Source organism: Pogona vitticeps, chromosome 2 (assembly GCF_051106095.1).
Source record: "Pogona vitticeps strain Pit_001003342236 chromosome 2, PviZW2.1, whole genome shotgun sequence".
Classification (NCBI taxonomy): domain Eukaryota; kingdom Metazoa; phylum Chordata; class Lepidosauria; order Squamata; family Agamidae; genus Pogona; species Pogona vitticeps.
The window spans coordinates 175,952,001-175,970,508 of NC_135784.1; the positions used below are offsets into that span (position 1 = coordinate 175,952,001).

The 18,508-nt window shown below is 41.9% G+C and overlaps 1 protein-coding gene across 2 annotated transcripts in view; it reads left to right on the plus strand.

Annotated features, from left to right (window-relative positions):
* Positions 1-18,508, plus strand: part of LOC110081176 (metabotropic glutamate receptor 6) — a 51,128-nt gene that overhangs the window by 6,822 nt on the left and 25,798 nt on the right. For both annotated transcript variants that reach the window (XM_020797677.3, XM_020797676.3), the window contains exon 2: positions 6,457-6,972. In XM_020797677.3, coding sequence (XP_020653336.3) covers positions 6,478-6,972 — 495 coding nt within the window. In that variant the 5' untranslated portion in view covers positions 6,457-6,477. The remainder of the gene's footprint in view (positions 1-6,456; positions 6,973-18,508) is intronic.

Genomic DNA, 18,508 nt, shown 5'->3' on the forward strand with positions numbered 1-18,508 from the left:
CGGATACAGAGAGTTGCTGGGCATGCACTTTTCTTCCAGAAGGGGCCCAGAGGGCAAGGCAGCCTGAGCAGACAATGACACAAAAAGAGGGGGGGGGGAGATTGCAAAGCTAGCAAAGTTTTCCAGCTGACCTTCAGGATGAGCTATACCATTTTTAGAGCAGTGGGGTTGTTGTAGAACAGACATGGGGCAAACATCAGGATTGAGGTTTTTTTTCCTGTGGAACCTCTGGATGAGCTACCTGGAGTCCACAGCAAAGGACATAAGCTTAGAATTAAAGAGATGTGAATCCAAGGATGTGGCATAGAAATGAAATAAATAAAAGCAGGGGTTGGACATTCTTATGGATCTAGCAAAAGTCCTTCATAGATCTACCAGCAGATCCAAATCTATCTTCACCTATTCTCACTCTAGAACAACCATCCCTGCAATCAGTTGACACAGGTCTATAATTTTTGCAGAAGAAAGGAAAAGTTAATGGCTCTAGGATACTGGAAGTAAAAACTGGTTGTACGCGGTGCTGATCGGCTGGCACCCCACAAACATCCCTTGCTTATCTCCAGCACTGTCTCTTTTTTTAAAAAAGGCCATTTCCTTTAAAAATCATCACAACAGCACAAATGAACAAATAAATATATCTGACCTGCATCTACGTATGCATCCGAAACATGGGGGGCAGGGGGGAAGGAGCGAGCCCAACAACTTAATCAGTGACATTCAATTTGTGATCATGGAATATAATATTTTAAGAGTAAATTTATGAGGAAGTTAGCATTTTACTCCCAATCAACCCCACCAGTAAAAGACACACCAATGGCTCTATTATGTGTGCTCTCTTCACTTTTATCTTACTCTTCTTTTTTTAAAAAAAAATCACAAAGGGAGCAAATGACCAAACTATCCATAGCTGAGCTCTGTCATTCTAAGCAGCATGGCTAAGTATAGTCAGAATCATGGTCAAGTTATTCACCACGTTTCTACGGATACATTTCCAAGGAGGTAGCACTGTTCTATTTCTTGCAGCAAAGAGAATAAAGACTTGTTGTTAAGTCGTTATGTGCCATAACGTTGCTTCCGGGTTCTGGGGACCCTATGAATCGGGGATTGCCAAAGATCCCAATCCCATCGTTAACAGTTCTATCCAGGTCTTGCAAACTCAAGGCTGTGGCTTCTTTCATTGAATCAATTCATCTCTTATTTGGTTTAACTATTTTCCCACTATCTTCAACTTTTTCCAGCCTTATTGTCTTTTTCACCAAGTATTGCATTCTCTGATATACCCAAAGTACTATAGTGTTAGTGCAGTCATTTTTTTCTTCTAATTTCTTCATAATTGTCATTCTGAGTCCCAGTCACCATCTGATTTCTTGGCATCAATCTCCATTTAGATTGGTGATTGGCCCAAGGTATACAAAATGTTTTAAAATCCCAGTTTCTTTATATCTGTCAAGATTCTCAGTCATCCAGGTCAGGTTATCTGGAAGTTGAGTCATGGCAACTGGATTTTTTTTCTTATTACATTTGAAACGTTTCACTACTCATCCAAGTAGCTACTTCAGTCTGAGGAGAGTTGGAAGGAGATCCCTAATATAATATCCATGTTGGTTTCACTTCCCCTTGGCCTGAATAGGCTGGTTAGAAGGAGGGTGAGCGATAATCCCCCTTCTGCAGTTCTTCTCCACCCATTGTCATGGGTCTCTCTAGTGGGTGTGGTCCTACTCCAGTTTCTTTGTTGTCAAAATTAAAGTTGTGTACTTCTTCTATGGTCATGATTTCTCCTTAAAGTTCTGAAATTGTGGTGTGTTTTTTTTTTCATTTTTTTCTTTTGTCTTTCTCAGGAGTCATTTGAAGCGGTTGCCACTTTTTGCCAGGAATATGATATCATTTGTATACCTTAATTAATGCTTATTGATTCTCCTTTTTCTGAATCTTATCCACTTTTCCATGTGATATATTCTGTAAACAGACTGAACAGATTGGGAGAGAAAATAAACCCTTGCCTGACAACTCTGCCCATATTTTGTCCTAACAGAATTTGATTCAGAGTACAGGTTATGTACAGGGATAATCAAAAGTTGAGGCATGCCCATTTCTTCTAGAATGATCCTTAGCTTAAAGGCCAACAAGTTTAATTATTTCATTTCAGATGTGTGTTGCCTTTGTCCCAAAACTAGGATCTAAACTGGCTTGCAATATGTTTGGGTTTTTGTGTGTGTAGAGAGTATCATTAAAATACATTTGCAAACAAATACTAAAATAAAGGTACAATCAGCACACTTTAAATGCTTCTTAATAAAAACAAGCAAAGAAAACCAAAGAAAACCAGAGCATTAGCTAAAACTCTGTGGTTTTGAAGGCTGTCAATTGCCAAGAAAAAGAAAAAGGCTCTTGCCTGCTGGTGGATGGACAGCAGCAAGGGCGACCAGGCTAAATTCTCTCGGCAAAGAGTGTCAGAGCCTGGAACAGGCTTTAGAAAGGACCTTTTCGAAGTCCCCATTAAACTGCTCTTTGAATGGAGAACCGCTCTCCCTAAAAGGGGACGTATGGAAACCCTACTTGAACAATCTATGGTGGAGGTGTAGTACCTGTAGCCCTCCAGAAACTGTTGGACTATGACTCTCATTATACTTCAAAATGCAAGTTAGGACTGATAGAAGTTGCAGCCTAACAACAACTGGAGGACATGCTATTTACCCTACATTAGAATCTTGTAATGGAATCCTCTATACTGTACAGCCGATCAAACATAACTTCCCTTGGGTTCAGTGGAACTTATTGCCAATTCAGTGAGCACAGGACCTGTAGTGTTGTCATTGTGATTTCTCATAAGCTTGGTTTTAATAAGGTTTTCATGCATTTTTATCTTCCCCGTTTCTGATAGGCTAGAATGTTTTCCTGTATAAGATACTATGCTGTATGCAGCCCTGGTTCATTTCAATGGGATCTGTGCAGGAAGACCTGTCAGTAGATTCCGTTCCATAGGCTAGACCTTTCTTTCTTCCTTTTTGTAGTTTTTTTTATTAATATAACAAAATAAAAAAAAACATAAAGGGCAAGTAGAATCACAACTCAGATATACAATGTAAATGTATAAAACATTTTATATATAATTTTATATATAAATTTATATTCCTGATGATGGTGGGCTACACTGTATATCTGAGTTGTGATTCTACTTGCCCTTTATGTTTTTGTTTTATTTTGTTATATTAATGTTATATATATATACCCCGTTTCCCCGAAAATAAGACCTAACCTGAGAATAAGACCTAGTATGATTTTTCAGGATGCTTGTAATATAAGCCCTACCCCAGAAATAAGCCCCAGTTAAGTGAAACCCTGCCCACCACCCTTGTGCAGCAACCAGAAGAAGATGACAGGACTGTATTTGAATAAATGTAGATTGTTGTACATTAAAAAAATAAACTTCCCCTGAAAATAAGCCCTAATGCATTTTTGAAGCAAAAATTAATATAAGACTCTGTCTTACTTTCAGGGAAACATGGTATATATTCTCATCAACATGTTTCATCTTAATTTACATCATGTGCCCCATCTCTTTCCAAAAATGTAATGATTCTTGTGTTATGTTATATTGGCTAGATCTTGCTATTTCCCACTATGCCACTCCTAGTAAGACTTATAATTGTTGCCTCATGATAGGGTTACCCTGGGCAAAAAGTGATCATAACTTGCAAAGCAGTAGCTATGTTGATCTGTTAGAGAGAAAAGGCTCTTTTTTTTTTGAAGTTGTAACTAATTTTCTTTAGCAGCAACAACTAAAAGCTAGATCCAGCTGGTGCTTAAAAGGTCCTTATCCTCAGTGCAACCTAACTTAACTCTTAGTACCTGTCCACAGATCTATTTTACCTGTCAATGAATCATCCCCAAAAGATTGCATGCCCTAGCTCTGTGCCAGAAAGATACGGATCAGCTCTTAAAGGGGAAGGATGAATCGTTTAAAGTAGAAACACAAGCAGACAAGATCTTTTTTCCCATGCCGAGAAGTGCTATGGCAGGAAGCTGCTGCTTCTTAATAAGGTGCTGGTTACATTCCTGGGCTCATGATCAAACATGCGACTAAGCATACAGCCTGGAATGCAACCAGGAACTTGTTAAGGGTGGCAATTTGCATCAAGATTTGCGCAATTTTTCTTAAATAAAGGTAAATCAGCAATAGCATTCTGGCCATCATGACCGTAACATAACAGGGATTAATGCCACTCCTTTTGTGGAGTAACTGTAATTAAGGTTTTTTTTTTTAAGAATTTGAATTAATTTTCTTTGATGCCGGGTGTTTTATGGCATCACTTCTTCAATATATTAGGTACCGTAGGCCAATGTCTCATGGCATTCGAAGGTTTTAAAACATAACTGAAAAATACCTATTGCTGGCAACTCTGAATAACAAGAAAGCAAAGATTTCAGAAGTGTCTCTTTCACATTGCAAAAATAAGAAATAAGGCAAAAAAAACAGAAACGGAAATATTGTGGAAACTTTAGAACTAACAGATTGAATTTAATCCGTTTAACTGATCTTAATTATGTGGCTTTGGTTTTTTTTAATGTTGTGTGTGTGTTCTGTGCCATCAAGTCGGAACCGACGTACAGCAATCCTAACAAGGCTTTCTGAGATACAAGTTCCACTCCCCCAACCAGTTTTCATGGCCAAGTGGGAATTTGAACCCTGTTTTCCAGAATCCTAGCCTGTCCATCTATCCACAATGCTATACAGTACTGGGAATTAAAATTATGTAGAACGATATTAAATAAATAGACCTACAGAGGCACAAGGCAGAGAAGACAAACTAATGGTGTTTTTCTAATATTGGTAGCCTTAGGTATGAAACAGGAAGCTGCCTTGTATTGAGTGAGACCATGGCTTCATAAGTCAACTCTGACTGGCAACATTGGCTGTTATGGGCTTCAGACACTATTCTTTCCTAGCCCTTCCTGGAGATTCACCTGTGATTCTGTGGTGGTATTAATCAGGCCCAAGCCTGTTTAGCTTCTGAAATTGGATGGAATTATGTATTTCCAAGGTAGTATGGAAATATAGTAGCACTCTGTTGGACTTTTGTTTGAAACCTTGCATACTGCCTGTGGTCTGAATGATTGGGAGAGATTTTCCTGGTCTGGGGTGACTGTCAATCTATCCAGCACTAACCAATCATTCCCTTCCACCTCTGGAATTCAAAGAGAGCCCCACCTCTCTGCTGAATGGTTCCTTTCTCTCTCTCTCTGTAGTCTGTTGGAAGTGGTCTATTTGTTTGTTTGCTATTGATCTGGTCATGACTATAAGTAATAAAATGTGTCAGAGTTACTTATTGAGACTTTACATGACAGTTAATGAGAAAGGGGTGGACTATCTGGGAAACTTGAAACTATTCTCCTTTGTGGTTCTCTGTACTTCTACTGCATAGCAAAAGGAATTTTACCAGAAATTCAGAATTCTGCAACACATTCAGCTGGTGGCCATCTTATGAGAGACATGTAGATGTCTTGAGCATGGTTTTGTTTTGTTGTTGTGTGTTTTATTTATTTGTTTGTTTTGGTCTGTATGGCCACAGTTAGACAAGAGGAGGGCAGGCCAGAGAAAGTGCGCACACGCGCACACACAAAGTTTTTATCAAATACAATGTTGTCTATAAAACCTTAAAATGGTGATAGAAATAGGCCTCTTTTTTCAGCTTTCTCAATCCCAATGCCATCTCTTGAGTAGTTTTGCTATAATGATGATACTTTGATACCTGATGTTTAGACAATAAAAAGAGAGTGTGTTTAATGATGTTACACCCACCCAAGAGTGGATCTTCCTGCCCTTGCAACTCACAGTGATACTTTTTGGCAGGCCTTGGAAAAATTATTAAGGATTACAATTTCCAGAGATTCTCCAGTCTGGGCGTAGCTGCTCAGGAATTCTGATCTAATAAAAGAACTTTTCCAAACTTTTTGGAGAATTGGGAAGCTGAGCTTCTTTTCCCATGACCTCTGGATCACAGAATTAAGTCTGGAATCCAAGGGGGAATCAGCACAGCATTGGGTGGCACATCTTCTGATTCTCCAGGGCAGGGGCATTTTTGTTACCCACCCGTTATTAGAATAGGATGTGCTGTAAACTTAAACGAATATACAGCAAAATTAAGGCAGGGCCAGCCCTATCACTGAGTAGAATGAGGCAGCTGCCCCATTTAGACTCAATGGAGTGTGACTGGGTGGGTGGGGTGGGTGCAGGACAATACATCCAACCCGGGTCAAATCCCAAAGCCCATTTAGATTGTAATGATTTCAGATGTAGTGAAAAGGCCTCATTCTCAGTTATAGTTCATGCAGTTCAGCAAACTAACCGAGGGTTGGTGGCCATGTTGGCTAAGCGATGTAAGGCTTTTGGTTCCATAAAGTTTTGCTCTGCTGTGCCCCAGCCCTCTACCTAATTCTCTCTTTGTCTGATTCTAGGCCTTAACCACCACCTGCGCCATGGACCCAGATGGCCTCCTGCTCCTCTCCTTCTGGACACTGTGGGCTTTGTGCTTTGGCCCAGGGTGGGTATGTTGTCCTGCACCCACCCAGCCACACTCCATCAAGATCGAGGGGGACATCACTCTAGGAGGGCTGTTCCCTGTGCATGCTCGTGGCCCTGCCGGAGTGCCCTGTGGGGAAGTGAAGAAGGAGAAGGGGATCCACCGGATGGAGGCCATGCTGTACGCTCTGGATCAGATCAACAGTGATCCGTACTTGCTTCCAAACATGACTCTTGGGGCCCGCATCCTGGACACCTGCTCGCGCGACACTTATGCCTTGGAGCAGTCGCTCACATTTGTCCAGGCGCTGATCCAAAAGGACACATCTGATGTGCGCTGCTCCAACGGAGAGCCCCCCATCATCGCCAAGCCCGAGAGGGTCGTGGCTGTCATTGGGGCCTCGGCCAGCTCTGTCTCCATCATGGTGGCCAATGTGCTTCGCCTCTTTGCTGTAAGTAGCAAGACAGACCTTTAAAACAGCACTTCCCAGGGAAGGAGGATAAATATTTTAGAAATGATCCCAAGACAGACATATCTTGAAGGTCTCAGGCTCCTCCAGGAAAAGCCTTAGGAGTCAGCTTCCATTCGATTCAACTTTTTAATTTTAATTTTTAATTTTAGCTTTTAATTCTAGGCCAGCTCTGGATTATCTGTTGGTTAGGACACATAATATGACTATGTGGTGGTGGGGATTAAGTAGCAGATTAAAAGCACATTTTGTGAAAAAATTAAATATGAAACTGAAAATTGGGTGTATGCTTGACCACCGCACAGGACTGTTGTAAGGATAATGTGGGGATAAGAAGAGTCAAATATGTCAGCTTGGGCTCACTGGAGGAGGGACAGAAGGGATACAGATGTGACAAGATCCATAGGGTCCCTTCCAGTTCTAAGATGATGATGATGATTGACAGAATCCAGAATCAAGGTTTTACTCAATGAAATTAATCAGCTTTAGTAGGACTGGTGATTCTCCTGAAATAGGATGGAAGAGGGGAGATTGTCAGGTGAAACATAAGAACACCACCTTTTTTCACCAGTGAAGCTCCTAGGCCTTTAGCCACTGGAGCAGAAAATCAACGACCAAATGCATCCTGACAACAGATGTGTTCAATGTGGCGAGTCTGGACTTGCTGAACTTCAACCTGTGAAACAGTAGTTAATGGCACAAGCAAGAGCAGGAAAAAAGGAAGCCATTCTGACGATGCACTTGATTTGCTTGGTGCAGAGCACCAAGTTGTATGCTTCTTTGTATGCTTCTTGACCGTCAAATAGCTGTTAACATTTCTCTACCATGCCTTGTGTTGTCCGTTACCTGGCTTGTGCTTAGTAAGGGCCAGAAAAATAGAGGACATGTCCTTGTTCCCTCTAGTGGCTAATTCTGATATTGTACCTGTAATCTGCTGCCAGTGGTGCCACCTCTATGAATTAACAATCATGGGAAGGTAATTTGTGTCTAGGAATTATTTATAAAACCACAAAAAAATGACAAAGAATATTTTTCCTTGCCATTTTGGCCTGACTGAAAAAGGATACGAAATCTGAAAAATTATTTCCATATACCTTTAAAATATGAATTTAAATACCCTTAAAAATAACTTGAAAGTAACCAACTGTTGTTCATTATACCTAAGTAGCAAGTGTTATTCATTATAACTGTAAAGCAGCATTAGGGCTGCTAGTTTTAGTTATTCATTCCCCAAAAATAACTAGATGCACATCACTATGTTACTCAAAACTAGTTACAGTGGTGCCTCGCTTAACGAGCGCACCGTACAACGACGAAATCGCATAGCGATCCCTTTTTTGGGATCGCTAATGCGATTGCTCAACGTTTTTTAGATAGGGCAAAATTTGCTTTGCGAAGATCGATAAGCATTTCGCTTACCGATCTTCGCAAAACGAAGCCCGACAATCAGCTGTTCAGCGGCCAAAATGGCTGCCAGAAGCCCGGAAATGGCCCAAAATGGCTGCGCGCAGCATTTTCGCGCCCTCGTTAAGCGAGGGGAGGGCACGAAAATGGCTGCTGGCCATTAAGAAGCATCGCTGAACGGTGAGTATTCGGCCCATTTGGAACGCATTAAACCATGTTTAATGCGTTCCAATGGAATTCCCTGCCCTGTTCAACGATGCTTCAGCATAGCAAAGGTTAATCTGGAACGGATTAACCTCGCTGTGCGAGGCACCACTTGTATTTCCAAGACCTGGTCCAGAATGACCAATCTGTCATCCAGGAAGCATAAAAACTTTGGATACCATTATCTTTGGAAGAGTAACAGATTGCATGCAAAGTGTACACCAGAAAAAAATAGGAGGGTTTAGTTCTTGGCTTTGTGCTTTTTGATTTCTTTCTCATTTTTATTAAAAATATAATCTTTCAGTAAAACATCACATCAAAATCCAACACACGTAAGCTAAAACAATAGTTTCTTAGGCATGAGAAATGTATAAGAACCCCATATTTTAATGACTCACAACAGCACGATTATCAAATTACATTTTATTAAAACTCAGTTTGAGTACACTATTCAGCTGACAACAGGGTTGGTGAACTTCAGCATGGTGAGAAAGCTTTCCCCACAATATTAGAGGATATTTATACTCTCTTCTACAATATTACTGCATTGTTCATAATTATCTACTGTCCCAAATACTTGGGCCTATGATACTGACACCTCAAAAATTCTTATGAGATTATAATGTACAATAGAAGCATATATTTTTCAGGCTAGATAAGATTAATCCTGAATCATGTATTTAAACAACTCAAAATGTATTACTTAAATCTACTGTACTTAAAATTTCCTCAATCCCTATATTTCAGGTCTTTAGCTTTGCCTTATGCTGCATTTATGGCCCATTCAGTAATTATTACAAACTTCAAGTACACTTCTGGTTTTAAGTAATGAAACAATAAAGTTTTACCATGTAATGTTCTGAGATTAAACTCTGTCAGCAGCCATTAGGTTTTGCTATTTTCATCCCCCCAAAAAGATTTGACATTGAATGATGAGTTTTATTTCAGCACTCCCTCTTTAGACACTGACCTAGACTACCTTATCAACCAGTTTGGGGTGTTAATTTCTAACAGTGACTTCTAGTGACCCTAATAGGGCTTTTGAGGTAAGTGACACATTTAAGGAGTGGTTATACCACTTCCGCTGCCCTGCCCATGAAATTCCATGGCTGAGCAGGGATTTGAACCCAGGACTCCTGAGTCTTGGTCCACTGCTCTATCCACTACATCACACTAGGTATGCTTCTGTTTTTTAAAAAGTCACCATCCAGATGTTGTTGGGCTACAACTTCCACCATTCTTCACCACTGCCTATGTTGACTAGCGGGGTTGATGGGACATCTGGTTCACCACCTCTTACTTTAATATAATCTATATTTTAAATTATTTGCACACCCCAAGCTCTTAACCACGCATCATCTAGATTTTTTTTGTTGTTGCTCTTTCCACTGTGTGACGAGACATCCAATGTTGCTTTCAAATGGACGAATTTGCTTTAATCAGAGTATTCCCAGTAGTGACAGCTGAGAGTCGAGACCCCACCTCTGTTTTCTTCCTGCTAAACTCCAGTTCTGGAGAACTTGAAAACCTGAATCTTTATTTGCTAACCTTTTACTTGTCCTTATTACATGCATTGTCCTTCTGCAACTCCCCCAACCTGTTGCCCGCCCTCCAAACCTGTTGGCCGTTTTTGCTGGAGGTGATAAGAGATGCAAAGGGACTGAATGTACAGGGTTTTGAGTGCTGGATTGGGACCCAGGAGATATGCATTGAGATTCCCATTTAGTCTCACAATTTTCGGAACAACCTCTGAAGTCCTATGTTCTCAGGCTGACCTACGTCACAGGATTGTTGAGAAAGTAAAAGTGGAAAGGAGGAGTGCTATGTTCACAGCCTTGAGTCACTGGAGGCAAAGTGTGATGTAACTAATAACTTGCAAATAAATAGTCTACCACATCTGGAAGAGCCCAGGTTGCAAGGAAATGGCCGGTTATGAATGTCGGGCAAAGAGGCTCACAACCAAAGACGACTTAATTACATAAAGGCAATATACGTGCATGGTTTTAAAAAAAATTAAAATAGCCATCTTCACCTCCTCAGCAATTTCACAGTTGCATGTCTCAGGAATGGAGAAGGGAATACACATGTGGAATTTTGCCCACCCGCTGCCTGCAGTTGCTATTCACACATTTAATTTGACAAGTAATGCCAAATTTTAAAAGAACAGCAGGGACACAAAGAAGGATGAGCAGAGATGTATGATGAAAAAATTTAAAAGTTTAAGAAACAATGAACTAGGAGGGACAATCCTCCTCCCCCCTGCAAAGAATATATCTGTTGAAATGTTAAGTGGGAAATGCCTATTTAACAATCTGTTTTAACCATCAGCATCCACCAGTTGCCGTGCTTTTATACATAAACACATAAAATAGACCACGAACAGAACAGGGTGAGTAGAAATTGTCAAGAGGTAACCAGTCTGTGTTAAGGATGCTCGAGTTGCCCCCAATAGCAGGCAGGGAGGATATGAGCCTCGTGGCACAGTGGTTAAACTGTTGTACTGCAGCTAAAACTGTGCTTATGACCTGCGGTTCAATCCCAGGTAGCGGGCTCAAGGTTGACTCAACCTTCTAGCCTTCTAAGGTCATAAAAGAAGATCTGGGGGTGGGGGAGGAACGACAATGTGTAGCCTGCATAATTAACTTATAAACCGTCTAGAGAGTGCTTGAAGTGTTATGGGGTGGTATATAAGCAACACATTTTGCTTTTGCTTTTTATATCGCCCCCTTGGGAAAATCAATGTGCTTTCCCTGTTTTCTTGTTGCCTGTGAGTTCATTGAGATGTTTAGAATTCATAGATGCAAGGAAATGCTGAAGGGAATGTAGTCAAGAACAACAGACAAACATAGGGAGCAGAGCCATAGATGTGAACCTGCCCACCTTGGATGCATTCGGCTGCACAGCGCCAGCTCAGCTGCCACTTACACATGCATGCATGGTGCCGAGTAGCCCTGCCCTGCCTGGCAGGCTCCCCCGCCCTACTCCCAGCTCTCCAGCCTCAGCTGCTCCTGATGGGAGCTGCTGCTCATTTTGCTAAAACCCCCTAATCCCCATCACTAATCGCTTTAATGGGGCTTCTCACAGACCCAGCCAGGGCAAGCAGGGAAAAAGAGAGCGCAGCTGTGGAAAGGGAAATGGGGTGGCTTGGTGCCTCCTACAGATCTTTGGGGGGCTTTACTGTCTATGGGGGGGGGGTTCCAGGATTGTGTCTGGGATGTGAATCCATGAGTCTTGGCTCTCTCTCAAACTCAGGAAAAGGATCAGAGAGGTAAGATGTGCACAGGGTTGGGAAAGACTCAGGGACAGGCAGTTCAATCCTGTTGCATGTCCTTTAGCCTCAGCTTCCAGTGTCTCCCCATTTGTCAGTGTGAATTCCTTAGGCTGCCCTTCAAGAAATTGCCCAAATTACAGGCGTAACTTAAAGCAACACCCCAGTCCCTGTCTTCTGTTTCCTGTTCTGCACCACTGTAGTTATTATGTTCAGCATACAAATACCACAAGCTGTGCTGCAGGCCAGAGATGAGAGAGAGTGACTTACCATTGCAGAGAAGGCTTTTGGCATCCATCTGTATCCTTCATCTAAACTGGACACTCCATCCATTTCTACCATAGTGACCCCAACATTCATTGTATAGTTGGCCTTCCTTAAGGCCAAAGTGTTTCCATAACACATGCCCTGTTTATACGTGAGAGAATTACAGTTTCTCAACATGTTGTAATTCTCTATATGCCCACTCCCTTTTCACTGCCACTTCTCACATGCATTCACTGACAAGTCTAAGGAAAGGTTTCTTTTCATATGGACATGCCTCATGTGAAAAACAGCATTAGTTACTTTTTTCTTTCAAGAACCCTTTGCTCATTAATGAATACACACAGAAAGTGACAAGAGGTGTCTTGGTGTTCCCATCTAAGTATGTAAACAATCCAGACTTCTCTAAGCTACTGCCATTGGTTCTGTGAACATCTGTTCCCTGAAATGTTAATTAATTGCTTCCTGTCGTAAGGTTCTGCTGGCTTTAGTATTTCCTGTTCAATGCAGATACAGGCTTCCATGTACATTGCCCTTCAATCACTTTCTTTTTTTAATTGAAGTTAGGGAGGAACTTAAACTACTTGCTTACTTTCACTATTCTTTCCTTTTTCTCTCTTTTATAGCAAAAAAAATTATTTAAAAGAATAAGTGGTGGAAAGAAACAAAAACAGTAGGACCCCTGTATCAACAGGATCAGTATCTGCTGTTTCACTTATCCACAGTCTGAAAATATTAAAAATATTAAAAGAAAAAAATCCAGAACTATTTTCACGTGTATTACTAGAACAGGCTACTAGAGGGAGCCAGAGACTGTGCTGTGAATGCTTGTTAGTGAAGAATACTGTACATAGCATGGTCTCTGCTTCTGGTAATGCATGTGAAAATAGTTTTTCAGGATTTTCCCCCTTTTACCATGGTACAGAAAACTACGGATAATAGTGAACACTGGAACCAATCCCCAGTGGATGTGGGGGTCCTACTGTATTTAATCCTTAGACAGAACACAGAATCTGACTGATTAAGTTGCTCTTAAAGAGTAGCTCCTCTTTGTCTCTCTAACAGAACTGAACTAAATGTTTGGGCGTTTTTCTCAATTCACCTGGGTTCATTTTGGCAATATTTATTAGCATGGACTGCATTTAGTTTTCCCTGTCTAGTAGTCTATCCAATTAGGTTCTGTGCCTATAAACACACAAAGGACCGGGCTCCCCATGCGCATGTCAATACTGGACCAGAAATGACTTGCTTTTACCATGTCACATTTAGGCATTTTGATACATGTACATTTTCTCCTTAGCTATATAGTGTCTAGGATTGGATTCTGGAGTTAGGAGAAATGAAAACGACAACAACAACAAATCATTTATTTCTCTCTTCTTCCATCGTTTTTAGGAAGAGACCCTTGGAAATGAATGGGCCATTCTGGCAAATGAGAGGGACATGGGTCATTTGTGTTCCCCTCGTTCATTGTCTTCATTCAATCCCCTGTGTGTAAAATCACCTCACACAGATATTCCAGCAGCTCGCCTGCCTTGCGCTGCTCTCTCCCGCTCCCTCTCCTCTCCTCGCCTCGCTGCAGCTGCTGCCTTGTACCACCTTGCCCAGCTAGCATTTTCCAAATGGGGAGAAGCAAACCGAAGGGATCTAAAAGAAACACACACACACGCACACCTTTTTTGTGTGTGTGGCCAACAGAAATGGGCATGAACCACTGGTTCATAGGTTTGGCCTGGTTTATTTACCGCCACACGTTTGGCGTTTCAGTGCCCTGCCCCCTCCAGCAGGCACCCCCTCAGAAGCAGCATCCCGGCTTCCTTGCCTCACGTCCTCTGGGCACCTGCTTCTGAATGGGTGCCTGCTGGAGGGGGAGGGGTGCCGAACTGCCAAACACCTGTTGTGGCAGTATGTAAACTGGGACCAACTGCCAAACCGGCGGTTCGTGTCCATCTCGTGTGGACAATCAAAGAGAGGTGCATCAGAGAGCCAAAAATTGAAGAGAAACAAAACAAAATGAACATCCCTGCCATGCACATCTCTAAGAGGGATATCACACCTAACGGGAGGCATGTGGTTTAGGTAGTCCTTGGTTAGCACCGGTGTCCTCTTTCAATAACTACATGGTATTTTCTGGCAAAGCTTTTCTCACACTGTCATCTTCCACATGAGTTATACAACAAGGCCCATCAAACCTACCCAGCATACTCCATGGCTGTTCCAGATGTGGATGATGGGAGTTGTGACCCAGCCTGTGTGAAAGCACCAGGCAAATGGATGGCCTAACACAAGATAGCCAGTGAAATACTGGAATGCAAGCCAGTAACACATAAGGGTCCGGATGTATTCCCTACTATTATATTGTTTTCCCTCCAAACACATAGTTCCTTCAACCCTCTGTACCTCAGCAATCAGGCTTGCTAATGAATCCCATATGACCAATCAAACTAATCATCAACATACACAGAGAGGCAAGCCCATGCTGAAATAAACATATATTTTTGAAAAAATCTCCACTTCTAATGTATTAACTGCTTGACCCTAATAATCTCTTCACATATAACATTTTGTATTGAAGAACCAATTCCTAAATGCCAGCTACAACTCATATATTCATGGCAGCTATGGCTGTTTCTTACTTCATTTGTATCGCATGAAGATTTAGTGGGCAAAAGTACCCCTTCAATTGCCAAAAATAGCTCTTTATATGTAGAAGGCACACATGTCATGAAGAGGTACTGTATTCAGCTTAGTCTTTTCCCTTATATGTTTTTCCCCTTCCTGAAGGGAGGTTTTCCCTCCCTCTGCCAGGGAAGAGCATTCAACATGCAAATCTACTAAACCAGGACAAAACTACCGCTTTACTCTGTGCTGAATGTCTAAATTGCAAATCACCCAGTTTGCCAGAAAAAGGCACAGCAGAGTTGGCAAAAAGAAGGTTCCCCACCTGTTTGTATTCCGCACAGCTAGGGCTGTCATTAGGGGAATGGGACAAAGTATCGTCTATCAGTGGGTCTGCCGGGGGTTCCTGAAGAACGTACCTCGGTGTGGGTTGGCAGTGCTCCAACCCAGCTTGGGCTGGCTGGATCTAGCCCAGACCTGGGCAAAGTGCGGCCCGAGGGCCACATACGGCCCGCAAGCCACTCCTGTCCGGACTGCGGACAGTTTTGAACATCAAAACCATTTATAGCTTTTTGTCTAAAGTTGATCAGTTGCTTATCTTTAACATGCCGCAAAAAACCTCTTTAGTATTTGTGAAGATTAACAAGTTTAAAATAAAAACAATCGTAACATCACTGCTTCATTTTATTTTTAAGTAAAGTAGGTTCGGCCCCAGAACACAGTTCAGATTTTTCATGTGCCCCCCCCCCCAATATAAATTAATTGCCCACCCCTGGTCTAGCCACTCCTTATTTTTCCACAAAAGCCTAGATAGAGCCATACTATGCCAGAGGCATTACAGGAAACAAAAAACATACACAAATGCATTTGGCAAATTGTCTTCTGTACATGTGTTCTGAATTCAGGAATCAGTTCCTCAGCACAAAATGTCATCTATCAAGTGTCTTAATAATGTTACCTAATTCAGGGCAGGCAACAGTGGCTCTTGAGAGGTTGTTCAAGATTTCAGAATCTGTCACCACTAGCTATGACAGCTAAGATGGGGGGGGGAAGAGTCTTTGAATGAAAAAAAAATCCAGGAGGCCATAGTTCTTCAACTCTGATCTAAGGAGATAAACCATATGGTGGATGAAATCCTGTTCACACAGCTATATTGCATAAGGGTGGTGACATCATCAGCTGGAGCACTATTTCTGAAATTTTTTTAAAAAATCTAATTTCCCCCACCCAGAAGGTCCCAAGGCTCCTGTAGAATCACTTTTGTTGTGGGGAAACCATTGAGGACAGTGGAGAGATTTGAGTTTTCAGAATCACCACTGCTGGACATCTTCCTGCATCCCACAAAAGCTTCCTCAAAACAAAACAAAACAAAAAAAGGATTCTGCAAGACTTTTAAGACCCACAGTAGGGAAGGGAAGATTGGAAATTTTTCATTTCCAAAAAAACATAAGGCTGATAGCATAGTTGCATCAACAAGATTTCAGGTGGACAGATGGACAGTTGGATCTACAGACCTAGTAACTAGGTAGAGAAGAAGAGACCGATGCACTTTTTGTGCCCCAGAAGACTCATAGAGAAGATGTGCTAACTGGAAGTTTGGGCCAGCGAGAACGTCATGAGCTTACATTTTATATGTGCATGTTCTAATGAAAAGAGACAGCCATTGAGTCAACAGAAGCTTTATTGTGTAGATAGTTGATGGATCATGATAATATAGAACAAAAGGAAGCGGACACCTTCATACACTGGAGAGCTTCTGAATTTAAGTGGTCCTGTTGCGTCAAGGCCTCATGCCACACAGGTGGTGAACCCTCCTTTGCTTAGTAGAGGGGCTACAATGACTCAGGACGCTCAAAGAGTTTTTATGGCTTACTATCCCCATGTTGAAACTGGCAAGGAGGAATAGAACACAATACCTGTCCAGGGAAGGAACACTGTTAATGTTTTAAATAGACGAGCACGTTATCGCCTTGAGAAGATAAGCTACTCTTAAGCTACTCTTAGAACAAAAGGTTTCTGAGGGTGCAAATCAGATGGACATTTAGCCCACTGTTTGGTCTGCTGTGGAGAAAGGCTAATTTGCTCTTTTTTCCAGTGATCACGTGGCATAATCACTGGTGCAAACCAGCCCATCTCCACAGTGTTCTTACCATCACTTTTCTGGGCCCTTATCAAGGGCTTCTTTTTTGGTGTGGGTAAGACTGCTCCATTTTGGCTGGTTTCCAGTGCATGCTATCGGTGGATTTGGCTGCAGCAGATTCTTGGCTCAAACTTTAAGATAAGTCTCAAAGAAATTAAAAAAAAGGGGGGGGACGATCCTTCCGTCTGTCTCCTCCCACTTCTGGCAGGAAGTTTTCTCATTTTCTATTTCTTTTTTTAAATAAGTAATGCAGTGCATCAACACTGCGCTAATACAGAGGTTCTTAACCTTTTTGAAAGAAACGCCTCCTTGAGCCATTGAGGAAGTTATCATCGCCCCCCCTCCCCACGGTGATATATCTTATTTATTTATTTATTTATTTATTTAAGACACTTAAATCCAATGACCCCTGAAAACAAAATTCAATTCCAAGAAAATGAAATGCCCCCCAAAAGTAACATTTAATGATTTAGTTGCAAGCGAATTTTAAGACGCAAAAAAGAAATATAAAAAGGGCATAAAAACAAACCACAATGCAGGAACTAAAAATTTCAGGACAAAAACTCTGAAACTAAATTAAGATTGGAGGAAAATATATATTCATGCACACTGTAAAAAACCTGCAGCCATCTTCACAGGTTTGGCTTGCTCCAGCGCCCCCCTTCTGCTCCAGCGCCCCCATGCCGCCCCTTTTCATTCTACTGCCCCCCTGAAAAATGAAATCGCCCCCTGGGGGGCATTATCGCCCACGTTAAGAACCACTGCACTAATACAATCTTATAAAAAAATCACTTGTTCTGTTCCTCTGCAGAGCATAGGAAGTGTTTAATTTCCCAATATCCTGAATTGGCTGCCCTAAGCTGTTTCACAATATGGGAAACTCCCAATGGGAGGAAGCTGATTAATAGGTTCATTTGAGGTTCATATGCCTTTTGGATGCAAAGATCACACCAAATGGTGTACCAGACCTCTGTCCAACCCCAGGCAAACCATATTTTCGTTTCGTTTAGTCATTTAGTCGTGTCCGACTCTTCGTGACCCCATGGACCAGAGCACGCCAGGCCCTCCTATCTTCCACTGCCTCCCGGAGTTGTGTCAGATTCATGTTGGTTGCTTCGGTGACACTGTCCAACCATCTCATCCTCTGTCGTCCCCTTCTCCTCTTGCCTTCACACTTTCCCAACATTAATGTCTTTTCCAGGGAGTCCTCTCTTCTCATGAGATGGCCAAAGTATTGGAGCCTCAGCTTCAGGATCTGTCCTTCCAGTGAGCACTCAGGGTTGATTTCCTTTAGAATTGATAGGTTTGTTCTCCTTGCAGTCCAGGGGACTCTCAAGAGTGTCCTCCAGCACCACAATTCAAAGGCATCAATTCTTCGGCGGTCAGCTTTCTTTATGGTCCAGCTCTCACTTCCATACATCACTACAGGAAAAACCATAGCTTTGACTATTCGGACTTTTGTTGGCAAGGTGATGTCTCTGCTTTTTAAGATGCTGTCAAGGTTTGTCATCGCTTTCCTCCCAAGAAGCAGGCGTCTTTTAATTTCGTGGCTGCTGTCTCCATCTGCAGTGATTATGGAGCCCAAGAAGGTAAAATCTGTCACTATATTTAGCCTGCTC